Below are 15,441 nucleotides of genomic sequence, written 5' to 3'. Positions count from 1 at the left end.
TCTTAAAAGCAATGCTTTAGGAACAAACCAAATTCGTAAACTTTAGAGTTTATGTTGTGACTAGGAATAGTCATAAGTCAAATCCTCTGTAACTAGGAGAGTTAGAGAGTGGCTTGTGGTGGTTGCATCACAAGTTAGTTTGAAGCCTTTGCAATCGAAAGTATTGCAAAGTGGCTTGTAATAGGTAGATTACAAGTTAGTTGAGTTAAAAGCCTACACGAGTAGGTAGTGGTTTTTTGATCCCCTTGTGTGGGATTTTTCCACGTAGAAAATCTCTTGCCTTCTTTACATTCAGTCTTTACTGCTTTCTACGTATCAGCCTCATACGGGACCAGGTACTCCATAGTTTGGTGGACTCATATAGGTTATTAATTGGTAACAGAGCAGGTTCCTCCTATTAGGCTAACACCTAGGAAGGATCCTTAAATGGCTGCTCCACCAAGCTTTGAAGAAGAACAATCAACCTATAGACCTCCCAGATTCAATGGTCAATACTACGGATGGTGGAAGACTCGGATGCATGCCTTCATAATGGCTGAATATTCAGAACTGTGGGACATCATTTGTGATGGTCCACATGTTCCCATGAAGAAACTTAAAGAAACATGACCATTGATGCCCAAAAGGGAGAAGAGAGTACAACGACATTGATAGAAAAACTGTAGAAAAGAACTATCGTGCTAAGAAAATCTTGATGTGTGGCACATGACCTGATGAGTACAAAAGAGTATCAACTTGTGATACTACCAAGGAAATATGGGAAGCCTTACAAACTGCACACGAAGGAACCACTCAAGTCAAACAATCCAAGATCGACATGCTCACCACTAAATACGAGCTCTTCAGGATGAAGGATGATGAGTTCATACAAGATATGCACACCAGATTCACCTCCATCATAAATGAGCTTCACTCACTTGGAGATGTCATTCCTAGAAACAAGCTTGTAAGGAAAATTCTCAGTGTTCTACCTGGGTCTTGGGAAAGTAAGGTAAATGCCATCACAGAAGCTAAAGATCTACAGAATCTGACCATGGATGAGTTGATTGGTAATCTAAAAACATACGAGATGAAAAGAAAGAAAGACAATGAAAGAAGATAGCCTAAGAAGGAAAAAAACCTGGTGCTTAAGGCTGAAAGGAGTGACTCAAGTGAAGAAGATAGTGACATGGCCTATCTTACTAAGAGATTTCAAAAAATGGTTCGTAGAAATGGTGGCATACCAAAGTGGGGCGGTTCAAGTAAAACAAGGAACAATGATCTCTGTCATGGATGTGGAAAGCCAGGGCATTTCATCAAAGACTGCCCTCTCGCAAAGCAGGAGTAGTACAAGCAAAATCCTGACAAAGCAGGAAAAAGGAACAATATCGTTAAGCAGGCTCTTGCTGCTTGGGGAGACTCCTCAAGTGAATCCAAAAAGGAATCAAATGCAAAAAACGGTTCCATGATGGCAGTGGAAACTGAAACAACAAAGTATAATTCACTGTTCGCACTGATGGATCAGTCAGATGATGATAATGAAGAATATGAAGATGATGAGGTAAAATTCAAGGATGTTCAGAGAAATCTGAAATTCTATTCCTCTAAGAAACTAAGTGTAAGGCCCTAGAAAAATTTCGCTAAGTAAACTAGGATTTTATGGTGCCACATAGGCTAATTATAATATTTTATGTGTTATTAACATGGTGGACATCAATTGGACTTGGTAAATAAGTGTACAATTCTTGTGTTAAGTAATTTGGGGCCCAAGAAAAAGCCTAAGGCTAAGTCAAATTGCAAAACTTCATGATAGGCTAAGATTTCAAATGTTCGCACAAGTCCCCACTTTAAACGACCATATATAATATATATAAGGTTTTATGTGATGAACAACCTATCATTGGAAAGGTCTATGGGTCTAGTTTTCAACTTTTCAAACCGTTTGTCATTTGGACATTCCTACACAAAGTTATAGTCAAATTACCAAAGGCTGGAAAAATGTGATCCTGTGTTAGATATGCGATCGCAAAAACCATTATGCGGTCCGCATACTCGATTTGCGATCGCAAACTGGACCAGTGTAGCCCAGTTTTGGACACCGAGTTTTGCGACGCGTTTGCGGCCAGCATACCCGTTCAGTGGTCCATTATACGATCGCAGACCCGACTTCGGAGGGTTAATCATCCTATTTTATAACCCGACCCCATTTCAATATATAGGCTTTGGGGTTCATTTTGGGGTCATTTCTTACTGATTTTAGAGAGATATGAGAGCATATAGAGAGATAAAGGAGAGGCCTAGCTTCATAATTATCCAAATCTTGCTCAAGTCTTCAAGAATCAAAGAACTCAATCACATGTTCTTCATCCAAGAGGTAAGTTTTTATACATTAGACTTTAATTTCGAGTTTGGGGTATAAGATGGGTTATTGAGGTATGATTCTTGGGTCTATTAGTATTATGTATACATGCATGTACAAAATAGGTTTATGGGAAGATCATTGAACATAAATAAGTAAAGATTGGATTGGGGAATGAAGGAAACCTTGTAAAAGAGATTTGAAATCAAGATGCTCAACTAGTATTTGATAAAATGCTCAAATGAGCTGAAACCATGAATACCTCCCTAATTTGTGTTCAATTTTGTTATGTCTCAAAGTAGATTAGAATTGCTAGAATTTTCGGAATGTTGTAGTAACTTAAGGAAAGCTTAAACAAGGTATGTATGGCTAAAACCCTGTCTTTTAGAAATTGAGCTCTATTGATGCTTGTGTAAATGTGGTAAGACTGAACTTTGGATTCTTGCTTTGATTGATACTTTACATGAATTGGTGTTGTGACCCTATATTTGTGAAAGATGCATTCCAGTATGATCAATGCGCTATTCTTGATAACTTAAAAAGGGTGCAAGGAATATGAATCATGTATTGAAATGCTAAGACCTTAAATTGAGATTGGAGCTGCATATATTATGCCAAACTATGTGAAACCGTCTATGTATAGAGATTTTTGAAGTAATCAAATGAATTTGATAAAAAGAGTGTGGCTAATGTCTCGAGAACTTGAATTATAATTGTACCTGGTGATGCCTATGACATGAGAAAATATGAAACAGATTATGAAATGAGCCTCAACTTTTCTTTCCATAAATGACTTTAATAATAAAGTGCCCTAAAGGCTTTATACATAATTTATGCCATAAGTGGCTGTTCGAGATAATGTCTTGCCTTAAGAGTACATCCAATGTGATCTGAGTTGTTACATATTTCGATGTTGAAATTGTATATTGTCATGATTGGAAAAGAGTAATTCAAGAACAATTGGTTTAATTTCTTGCTTATGCCTTTAATGTGTGTTTTTATTGTGGTTTGGTGTATCCCCTCTTTTTTTTTGGAAAAATCCATTGTGTTTAAAGTTCCATTATTAATAAACTTGAGGTGTATGATTTCTGAAATATTGTATATGCCTATGGTTCATGATTCCTCTCATGTGTACTTGACATTTGAATTGAATGGCTTGTTGTTGAAATTGATATTGATGTGAAATATGTGGAAATGATGTGAAATGTGGGAAAGAAGAGATTAAGTTATGAAATGTGGCCTAGTGCCAAGTATGATGCGATAATTGTGGCCCCAAGTGCTTATGAATTGATATATGTGAAATAAATATTGAAATGAGTTGATTAATGAGAAGGGAACAACGCCTTGGCAAGGCGGCCTAGCCGATCAGGCCGAGATCGGACTCTGCTCAAGATAGCGATGGTATTATGAATGAATTTCGGAAAAAAGGAAAATGAGATTGTGATTGAGGTATATGTCTCAAATGAGGCAAACTAGACAATCGAGTCGTGATCGGACTCCGCTCAAGAAAGTGGTGGTATTATGAATGATGATGAACAATATCAAGTGCCCCAACCTAAAGCTATGGGAATTATGTGAAAGTCATATGATTCTTTGATTTGATGATGTGGTGATTTTTAAAGCTTTTGATTGACCTTTATGATTTCTTTATTCTTGTTTGATAGTTCTTTCTAATGAGAATGTGTTTATGATTTCTTTTCTCTTGTATGATAGTTCTTTCTAACTAGATGGTGTTTAGTTATACATACTAGTGCTATCCGATGGCACTAATGTTCCTTTTACCAGGGGCGCTATATCTTTAAATGTATGTAGGTGGTTCCATAGTAGGTAGTGTTAGTCGCAGCTTGTGACGCATCTTCCTTTCAACTGATTTAGTGAGCCCCACTTCATTTCGGGGTCATGTACCGTTGTTTATCATGTACTTTGTATTTAGAGGTATAGCCAGAGCCTTATTACCGGCATTTCCATATTATTATTCAGTTATATTTAGAGGCTCCGTAGACAGGTTGTGGGTGGTATTTGGTATTGAGAATTAAAGTAGAAATATTGATGTTTGGAAAGGATTTATAAAACTTGTAATATTTTGATAATTATGACTTAAGTTGCTAATGGAAATGAAATGGAAGTTGTTAATGAAATACTTACTAAATCTGATTAATGGAGTCCATATCCTATTTAATCATGAGTTGGTTTGGGTAGAATGGAATCTAGCAGGTTTGCTCAGTCAAGCTTACTCGATTGAGCACCGGTCGCGCTCCTCGGATTTTGGGGCGTGACACTAAGGTCCTTATCAAATGTCCTAATTGACGCTTATTATAGTCTTGTAAATGATAGGGAGATCTTGACTGTAGAACTAGGGGAGACCGAACAATCTAGAGATGATCTAGTGGTCTATGTAGCGGACTTAAATGAAACCATAGCTAATCTTGAATTAGAAAAGAAGGCCCTGAATGAAAAAATAGCCAGTGTGGAGAATGAGAGAGACGACCTGATGGTAGTAGTTGTTGATCTAAAAGAAACAATAGATGATCTTAGCAATAAGAAACAGTCCTTAGAAGAAAAAATTACCTCCACTGAAGAGGAAAGGGATGACTTTTTAGTGATATGCGCTGATCTAGAGGAAACCATTGAGGGACTCAATAGAGAACATATAAATGTAAGTCTTGGGAAAGGAAAGAAAGTAGCCAGTGAGTCGCACATCTTGCTCGAAAAGGAGTTAACTATTGTAAAAACCAGTCTTTGCAAAGAACTCGAGAGAAATCAGCAACTCCAAGCTGAGCTGGAGAAAGTAAGAAATGATCTTGAAAAAACCTTGAAATAGACCTGGTCCTCAGATGCAGTCACTACAATGTATCTCAACAATAGTGGGAACAAGCAGGGCATCAGGTTTCAAAGGGATAAAACTCCCTACAACCCACACAGAAAGTATGTCACTGTACCTGATAACTGGCTATCTACCCACTACGGAAATAATGGGCATTTTAAAGAAAATTGACAGGTCAGGGTTCAGTGTGCTCAGAAGAACAAAGCATTTACTCATAGAGTGACTACTAGCAAAGGACCAGGTACCACTCGCAAAAAGTGGATGCTGCCTGCGTGGACCAAGAAATCCCTCATTCATCCTTTTTATAGTAAAAAGGGACCCAAACTAATTTGGGTTCCTAAATCTAACCCCTGATGTGTATGTGCAGGGAGTAGTGAGAGGAAGCAGACTGCGATGGACTGTGGACAGTGGATGCTTAAAGCACGCAACATCATGAATTTTTTCTCACTAAAAGCCTTGCAGGAAGGGAATGTATCCTCGAAAAGAAAATAAAGGGTACATTCTCAGTGAATAAAAAAGCAGAACAAGTTCTTCTTGGCATTTGAGTAGAGACAAGCACTAGGTGAATGGCCTAAAAGGTGTTGTCATCAATCTGATAACTAGCCAAGTAGTATCAATGAACAAAGAAAGCAAGAACAGACACTCCTGCTAATCATCAATTGGAGAATGAGATGAGTGAAATCACAACAATGGGATGAAGGAGCAGTACATGCAAATTTCTCACCTCCGAAGAAACTAACTCAGCCGAACTTGGTCCGTAGTCTACCAAACTCAAGCGTGACCTGGACATGAGCTCACAAAATTGATGAAGGAGGAGGAGATTTCTCAAACTCCAGAATTGCATACCCAAAATGGCATAGCAGAAAGAAAGAACGAATCTGGAAATTGCTATGCTCATCGTCTAGGGAATCGCCAAGAAACTCCGGACAAAAGAAATTAACATTGCTCTCTACTTTGAGAACAGGTGTCGGACCAGGTGCCTCCTAAATCAAAACTCACCAGGAGTTGCCAAATTGGAAGAAAATGCCTTGTGCTTGACAATAGGAAGGGTCAGCTTGGGGAGCTCAATACAAAAGGACGAGCTAAGGACTTCTTCTAGAGTGCAATCCACAAAACAAGGCCACAGGGTCTCCAACAAAGGAAGCACAAAATGGCAGGAAGTGCTCATGGGGTATTCAATAAAACACTCTCCTTCTGTCAATGAAGAAACCGTGGGGATTAATATGATGAACCAATCTTGCCTCTGGGAAATATCTAAGGCTTCAAATTAGGAGGGTGATAGAGTGAGCAAGATGTAAAGAGACTGGCAAGAGACAACGCAACATCATCTTCCATGTCTCACAAAGAACCCGGTACATCATTTGCCACCACTGAAGCTGAAGGAAGAAGAAAAGATGCAGCTCATGACACTACACAAGCAGTAGAACACAAAGTGTGAGGAAATCAAACCGACCTCCATATGTCTCTTCCCAACCAACTTCTACCTCAAGTTGGGAAACTAAATTGCACCTATCATGATTCATGCATTATCTTCTGGAAGACAAGGAAGCAAGACGAAATGACCTCATAAACAAGTGGACAGAAATTGCAAACACATTGAAGGGTGAGATCCTCTTCTGAGGGTCAGTATGAAGAAGGGATTGATCAGTGGAAAGGATTGCATAATAGAAGACCAAACTCCAGATACCTGCATCAAAGCCTCAAGTAGAGAATATTTCGGATAAATCAAGGTGAAGACGGGGTCACAAAATCTAATGAAGAACCCGATTCTACATCTGTTGTTTGTGTAAGACACCTTCAGGTAAATGTAGCTAAAGTGTTTTCTGATCAAGCCTAACTCACATCAATACCGTTGTAGGTAAACACACATGACGATCATAGAAGCCAAAGGCACAGTTATGAACAGCAAGGAGGGGAGCTGCTAAAATCTTGTTCAAAAGATTGCTTTGGCATCAGGTTCCTGTATCTAAGGTTAGTAGTAATGTGCTTAATTTTTGCATGCCCTTTATAAACAAAAAAAACCATATAAACATTTTGTAATTTAGCTGCCACGTCATTCAACTTTTCAACATCTGAGTGTCATGTCTTGTCAGTCAAATCCTTCATCCCCTATGCACGGTAACACTTCCCCACAAATCTACCACCATTTTTAGACATTTCAGAACCTGTTTCTCTCCCCACTCATCATTAGTTCTTTTCCCAATAAGAAACTTCCCCTCTTTCTCACAGCAAGTTATGAACCTTCATCCTCTGTGTATAGCTAGGATCCTCTCCTATTTATTCCTTCCTATCTTAACATATACTAAGTGCTCATCCAATCTCAATTGAACAATATTCTCATTCCCCCTCCATTAACATTGTTCACACCTCTTTATCACCCTTGAAATCATTCCCAAAGCTTCACTCTTTCACTCTTTCTACCGCCTTACACACTTCTGGGTCCTTCTCCACCCCTACAATCTTTCTATTTATGATAAACCTTATTTACCACTATTTTGAGAATCATATGTCTAGTAAATATTACGATCTCATCAAAGACCACACAAGAAGTCTCACTCCTCGAGTATTAGAAGCCCCTGAGGATGATTTTGACCAGTACCTTAACACCTCTATGTTAGACTCAATGACTCTCAAGGAGTCACCAGAAAAGGAAGCAACTCATAACATTATGGTTATATCTGCTAAGAGTCTGATGGATGAAGGAGCTTATCTCTCCTCAGAGTATCAAGGTGAAGACTTAACATTCCTAGGAGATGTAAGAACCACAATACTCCTCGAGTCCTTGGCTCATGGGATATTTTCATAAAGGCCTTCTGATGAACCTGATTCACTCCCATGCAAACTCACTCCTGCATCTCCTGTTCATTCCAAGCTCTTAGAGTCTTCCTCAAAATCACCCATCACCAGGTCACTACAACAAGAGAATTTTGAATCTTCATTGCAGAAAAGTAAGAGAAGTGTCAAGATAAGGAAAAAGAGGAAAATAAATCCAAAAGATTTCATCAAGAGTGTGCCAGTAAATCAGATAGACAAAGATGCTTCTAGAGAACCTGGTTCTTTAGTGCAACAGTCTATGATAATTAAGGAAAATATTGAGGAATAGAAAGGGTCATCTAGAAAGCACATCAGCAAGTCTAAACGGAGTAAAACTGAGATAGCCATGTCAAAGGACAAAACTATAGAGGTAACAAGATGGAAAAGAGAGTGTCGAAGGAACCAGAAACCAGGAAAGGGAAACCTTTAATGAACCAAGTCTATCAAAGTCTTTAGCCTATGATGGTGTTTAGTGGTAGCAAAGATTAAGAACTCAAAAAGTGTTGTGGGGCCGAACTTTTGATCCAGTAATTTCAGAAATGGCTAGCATGAGACAAATTCTGGAGATTGTGGAATTTCAATAATGTGAACACCTATTTGAAGGGAGCATGCCTCTGATGTATGAAGATGCAGTGCAAACCTTCTACTCATCTCTCTTCACTGTTGAAGGGGACCACATCTGCGCACTTGTAAACGGAGTGGATATTGTACTCGACACTTCAACATTGGGAAGAATTCTAAAAATTCCGTGTGAAGGTGTGTCCTCACTTAAGGATGTTTGTAGAGTAAATTTTCGGAGAGCCATCATGAAAGAGAAAACTATTCAACAAGGGGAACAGGTCCATAAGAAAGTGTTACTTCCTGAGTACCAGCTTCCCTTTGAACTGTTCAATAAAGTACTCCTACCCCGCTCTAAGAGACGTTCCATTGCCACAAAGTCACATTTGGTCCTGATGGAAGCACTTGATGAGTTTGTACCAATCAACCTACCAGCAATCATGATAGATCACATGCAGAAGGTGGCAAATTTTAAGGGTGGAAATCATGGGTTACCTTATGGCTTTCTCCTCACTCAAGTGTTCAGATTCTATAAGGTTCCCTTGGGAAATCCTAGAATGGGCACACGCAAGAAAACATTTTCTAAGACCACTCTAGAAGAATATGAATGCATAGAAAAAGTTGGTGGAAACATCTCGACCATTTCTCAGCTCATAAATGCCCAAAATATAGCCTCTGAGGAAATACGAATGCTGAGGGCTCGAAATGCCATTCTAGAAACTCAGCTTAGCCAAGCAGCTAAGGGACCTAATTCTGTACACGAGGAGGTTGCCAAACTGAGAAAGGAAAATGAGAGACTTCGGGCTCAACTACTTGAAGAACAAATGGCCGCAAATGCTAGACTGGACCTGGTTCTCAAAACCATTGTTGTCTCTTCCTCCAAGCCTCCTTCCCTTAGTGCTCCCTAGGATTCTCCCTAGTGTCTAGCTATTTTTGCTCCAACTTCCCGTGGCTGCTATTTTACTTTGGTTTACTTTTTTTTATTTTGTGATGGCATGTTGAACTTAACCATTGCTGCTCCTGACTTGCTCAGTCCAATGTAAACATTAATGAAACAACTCCCCTTTTTTGCATGTACAACATTGTGTTCCTCTGGCTTCTCTTTTCTGTCATGACTGTGTGCACATATGTGGCATGGGCTAGCTGTGTTAGACTTCTTTATGCTTATTAACTAAGTGTGCTCTTTGTCATACTGGTTGGTCTTTTTAATGATGCCAAAAGGGGGAAATATAATAGATGGGATGGGGCTGACAATAATAGATGGGGATGGGGCTGAGAAGATTAATGGGGAACTCTACTATGCCTGTGATGTGCTATGTCTGTGATGATCAAAGAAGGGAGATCTAAGATTAAGGGGGAACTGCTGACTCATCCGATTAATTAATTGTTAATCCTGATCTAAACAAATGCTTTTCATCTTTAAGTTTGTCATCATCAAAAAGAGGGAAATTGATGGGTTTTCAATGTCTTAGCCTTATACTACTTATGTTTTGATGATATAACAAACTTGTTATGAAGAACCAGATAGATAACCTTGTCGCACAGGTTATACATCTCATATGAACAAGTCAACAATAGGAATGACCTGGTGCCCTGGTCTCTTAGGGTTCTCTGGCACAAACAAGTCAGTGACTGTTACACAATCAATATAAAGAGGAACACAACAAGGACCTGCTCCTTATAGGTTCTCTGACAGAAATACAGGTCAAGTGCACAAATGTAATATGACATAAGAAAGTGACCATCTGGCAATTGTTACAGAAGCGAGACACAACGAGGACCTGGTCTGTTGGTGTGTTCTGACTGAAGTACAAAGTCCACTATCCAACTGGAATGCAACTGCCCAGTAGTGGCTGTACAGATTGTGCATCAATCACTTCTCTCTGGGAAAACGTACACCACGAGTTGACATCACTACCTATTATGATATCTTTTGTGATAAAACAACCTGGTGCAAGATAAACCAGGATTTGTCCATTCAGTGATATTCTCTCAAGAAGAAGAAGCATTCATCAGTCATTGAAGTCACTGGTCTGTCAAGAACAAGAAGATAACTCCATTAATGATCAGTTTCTAAACGAGTCTTATGTACATCTATAGTTGAGTTGTAATCTTGGTAATTGCTTTATATTGTAATTCCTAGTTTGCTTTCTTAGAAGCACTGTTTTAGGAACAAACCAAATTCGTAAACTTTAGAGTTTATGTTGTGACTAAGAATAGTCATAAGTCAAATCCTCTGTAACTAGGAGAGTTAGAGAGTGGCTTGTGGTGGTTGCATCACAAGTTAGTTTGAAGCCTTTGCAATCAGAAGTATTGTAAAATGGCTTGTAATAAGTAGATTACAAGTTAGTTGAGTTAAAAGCCTATAAGAGTAGGTCGTGGTTTTTTGATCCCCTTGTGTGAGATTTTTCCACGTTGAAAATCTCTTACCTTCTTTACATTCAGTCTTTACTGCTTTTTATATATTAGCCTCATACAGGACCAGACACTCCATAGTTTGGTGGACTCATACAGGTTATCAAAATAGGCAACTCCGGAGTAAGTGAAGTGCACCAACACCTTCCACTGAGCTGATAGCCTACTTGGAGGACTATCAATCTATCAATCGGGACTTTTGGGCATGAAATGCAGCATCCCCAGGCAAAAGGGACGTCAGTACGAATAAAGTACCGAGTATGTAAGGCAGGAAAGCATAAATAAGAACAGTAATGTAAAGACAGATAGAGGAGATACAACCTGTAACATCCGAGTGACTTTGGGGGCTACTGACATGAAATGCATAATACATATATATACATAAACTTTTTAAATACATATGCCTCTATGGGCATCATCATCATCATATCTTATCCGGCTTCAAAGAGGACTCGGTAAAAACATACCCGACCATCATAAGGCTCAGTAGAATCGTACCCGTCCATGTGGAGCTCGGTAAACCCAAATGATCAATGGTTGCACAATAGGTGTTTTACCCAGCCGACTATAGTGCGGCTCGGTAGAGTAAAAAAGATACTATACATAATGCATGCTGGACACATGAAATCATGTTCTAAACCTTTCGGAGTGACGTAAGGTCGTTACGCTTTTGATCAACATTATGGACATCCATACCCTCAATATAAACCTTAGTAAGATTCAAGAATCATACACACTTGCTTAGAATAACTTCATAAGGAAAGAACTATATGGACAACCTTAGTTGCTAGGAGTAGATGCGTTATGAAATAGCATATTTATTTCACTTTAGATCATGCCAAAAGAAAGAAGGAAGTGCCTTAACATACCTTATCACAATCTTTCCAATCACAAAGTTGAACTTGCCTCTTCGCACCTTAATCTAAAACAATGATAATAATACTATTATCAAGTTATGAAAGGTAGAACTATCGCAGAATGGATGACAAGCTTATTTTGTATAAAAACGGGCAGCATTCCCCCTATAATCCTTACTTCCTCCAAATTCAAGATAACTCCAACAACATAATAACACAATAATAACAACATATATACATTATTTTCTAGCCTTATATTACACCATCAAATACTACAAAACAACTCAATACACTCCAATCTTTTCATACATAAAACGACCACCGTACTAGTGTTGAACGACCCGATAGTGTTACGACGAACGATCAAACCACAAACCTATATCTATATGGTGTTTATACACAACCTTACTCCTCAAAAACTCCACAAAACAGTAGTAAAACACGCAGCCCAATAGCAATACAAAATAGTCCACAAAACAGCCCGCTACAAGTGAATAACTCGAACTCACAGCTTCCGATCACCGCCCCGTGAGCTCTTACAAGTATAGAACAACTTACCATGAAACTACAGCATAAAAAATGGATGAAACATAGCAGTAAAGTTACCTTATTTATTTGAGAACTTATCCATTATCTTGGTTCTTCAAACTCTAGGTTTTACTCCCAATTAGAACTTGAAAGGGAGGGAAAAACAATTAGGATTTGTGGGTAATTTTTGGGAGGAATTTTGCAGAGGTTTTGGTATGGTTATTTGTGATATATAATGAGGTTTATATTTCAGGAGATAAGCCCTTAAATTGTCTCTTTGGATGACCCGAAATTGCCTTTTTTTGGGCTCTCATTTAACCAAATAGGTGACATACCTACTTGTCACCTAGCAGCTTGCGCAGTCTCGCAAAAATGCATATATCTCTCTACTCCAATGTTGTATTGATAAACGGTTTAATAATTTATAGACTAACTCATATATCTTCAATTTGATATGCAGATCATCCCTTGATTCCAAGTATATTGGGAGAAAAGTGCAGCTATATTTGACCTAAATTTCAGCACATTATGAATGCAACTTGTCATGACCTTTACCAACTTTTTGTTCCACAACTTGCTCGACTTGAAAACATAACACATGAATAAAATAACTCATAACTTAACCTACACATCATGCTAATAACACTAGTCTAGCCCTCAAAGTATATGTTATAACATTCCAAACTTGTCGACTTTCGACAAAATGTATTTTCTTCAATTCATTTAACATCTAAGCTTTCCAACCCTTTTGATACTTGTTATTCATGATCTTAAAGATTTGTAACCTCCAAGATAACATGATGAAATTATATTATGTACTTTAAAAATTGATCTCATCTCTGAGCTTACATCAATTGTCTTATGACGTACTCTCACTTACGAAAACATGCGATGTAACATCATTCCCCCCTTTTGGAATATTCGTCCTCGAATGTTGACTGATGCATTTATCAGTCTCATAACCAGTAACTCTTACGAATACTTTAATATTGTCCTTGACATCTAGTAAACTGTTCTGTAAATAAATCCAAAGGCCAGGGTATTCCCCCCTTTAGGCCTCTTTCTCATACCACAACATGTGGTCGGAATTCTTCCAATCTCAAAACTGTTTCTACCTTCTTTCATACATCCTGTATAATTCTGACCTTATATGTGCCCCTATATGACTCTTCTCTCCTTCCCCCATCTTTTATACAATATCCAGGCCTCACTTAGTGAAAATATATAGTACTATGACAAGCTGCCCCTCTAGGCATCTATAGGCGTACTAAAGTTCTTCGCTCGGTACTTTGTCGAACTTACGAATTTTGCTATATCATGCTTCATAGCCTCAATTATCTATGTTTATGGCTTTACTACAACTAGGTAGGTCATACTATACCATAACTCTTACTTTAGTTTAGTATTACCGAGGTCTGCCACCCAACTCCAAGTTACTCTCCTACCGCTTATTCTGTACGTATAACTCTAAGTCCACTAATACCTCTTTATTATTGTTCATCTTAAGAATGACAACCTAATCTCCTCTCATACTTTTTAACATTTATCCATCCATTGTTGATCCATCTTAATGTTGATCTTAATCTACCATGCATAACTTGAAACCTCTTGCGTAATACATTGTCAGTGGGGCTCACATCTCATCGGGGAACATCTAAAGTGCTTTGCTCGATCCACCTAGGGGCAATACTATACTTCAATAACTATATTTCATAGCATCCCAACATGATTCATCTTATGGGGTATTCTAATCCTGTGCAATTCATGAAATCCATCCTCTTTAAACCATTACTCAATCGAAGGCCTAAACGTTATTCTTTTATCATTTATCACAATTACACCCTTATTCTACTACCAGGGCAGCATTCCATCTCTTCTAAATGCACCGAGTCTTACACTCCTCTGAGTTCATTCAGGCTGTATCGAGCTTTCAATAAGTTACACAAGCCATCAGCTCTCTTGTTGTGATGGGTTTAATCCCGAGGACTCACCTATGCTTGTCACCTTCTCCCTCGTCTTTTCTTATCCTTACTCCTATCTACCTAAAACCTTGTCACTCTACGATACTTTAGCTTGCGACCTACATATATCTATTTATACTATTCACAACCTTCCTTTAACTTGCTAGCACCATAGATTTCCTTTCATGCCTTCTCAGTTTCCTTTAAACATAGGAAATTACTTTTTCTTGTCGTTCTGCCACTTGCTGCATGAATGCTTAGGTTATCTTAGTACCTGCAAATACTTGAATTTCTTTTAACTCATATGATCTCAAATATCAGTTTTTGATTTTTACTTCCCATTCATTAGCCACGATAGGTACCACTTTCTTATGGAGTGTATACAATATTGTAGTGAGACTAACGTTAGAAAACCATTTCTTCTTCAAGTTACTATGCTTAGGTTGAAGTCTTCATCCTTTATCCTCATCTAGTTTTTCATTTTATTACTTAAGGGAGATCCTCTGACTCCTATAAAGCTGCGAGCTCATTACGTGGTATACCCTAATGAATTTTTTTTGTTGTTCTTACTTGCCTATTATTATCCCTTGTTAGCTACCTCCGCACCCTTGTGCTCGTAGAGTTGCTTCTGAACTGAAATTTTTGCTATCTCCCTAGTGAAACTTTCTTTTATCTCCGTAACACCCATACGGTACTTTTAACCACCCCAAATCCTATCCAAATATTTCTCAAGGATAACAATGTCATTATATCTGCGAGACTGAATTTACTATATTGAAGTTCACTACATTTATCTTGCATGATCTATTGATTTATTTGTGACCTCTTGTCTAGCCATAACTGGACTCTTACTGAATCAACTACTAATTACTCATTGGTCCATTCTCATATATATATTCTGCATAATCTCTCTTGGGTTGTTTACTTAGTGTTAACTTACCTCTCGCGCTGGATCTTTATGTATCAAGTGTTCATTCTCACTTAGTATCAATAACATTCTGGCCAGAAACTTTTACTGCCTCTCCCCGGTGTCGTGCCTGTATAATGTTCTGGAGTCACAACATATCTGTAGGAACTGAACAAATGCAACATCATCCCTTTCTCCCTTTTACCATATTTTTCCTTTACCATTCCATAGTTACCTGA

General features: G+C 38.3%; 1 protein-coding gene across 1 annotated transcript; it reads left to right on the top strand.

Moving 5' to 3' along the window:
• The first annotated feature begins 4,538 nt into the window (after positions 1-4,538).
• Positions 4,539-8,265, top strand: LOC138874019 (uncharacterized). Its single transcript, XM_070152519.1, has 7 exons — positions 4,539-4,552; positions 4,673-5,126; positions 5,337-5,403; positions 5,530-5,633; positions 7,021-7,133; positions 7,677-7,917; positions 8,107-8,265. The coding sequence occupies exons 1-7, from the start codon at positions 4,539-4,541 to the stop codon at positions 8,263-8,265; spliced, it is 1,152 nt and encodes a 383-aa protein (XP_070008620.1).
• The last annotated feature ends 7,176 nt before the right edge of the window (positions 8,266-15,441 follow it).

The sequence above is a fragment of the Nicotiana sylvestris genome, chromosome 7 (assembly GCF_000393655.2).
Source record: "Nicotiana sylvestris chromosome 7, ASM39365v2, whole genome shotgun sequence".
NCBI lineage: Eukaryota > Viridiplantae > Streptophyta > Magnoliopsida > Solanales > Solanaceae > Nicotiana > Nicotiana sylvestris.
The sequence above is the reverse complement of the archived record's forward strand: the minus strand, read 5'-3'. Positions and strand labels throughout refer to the sequence as shown.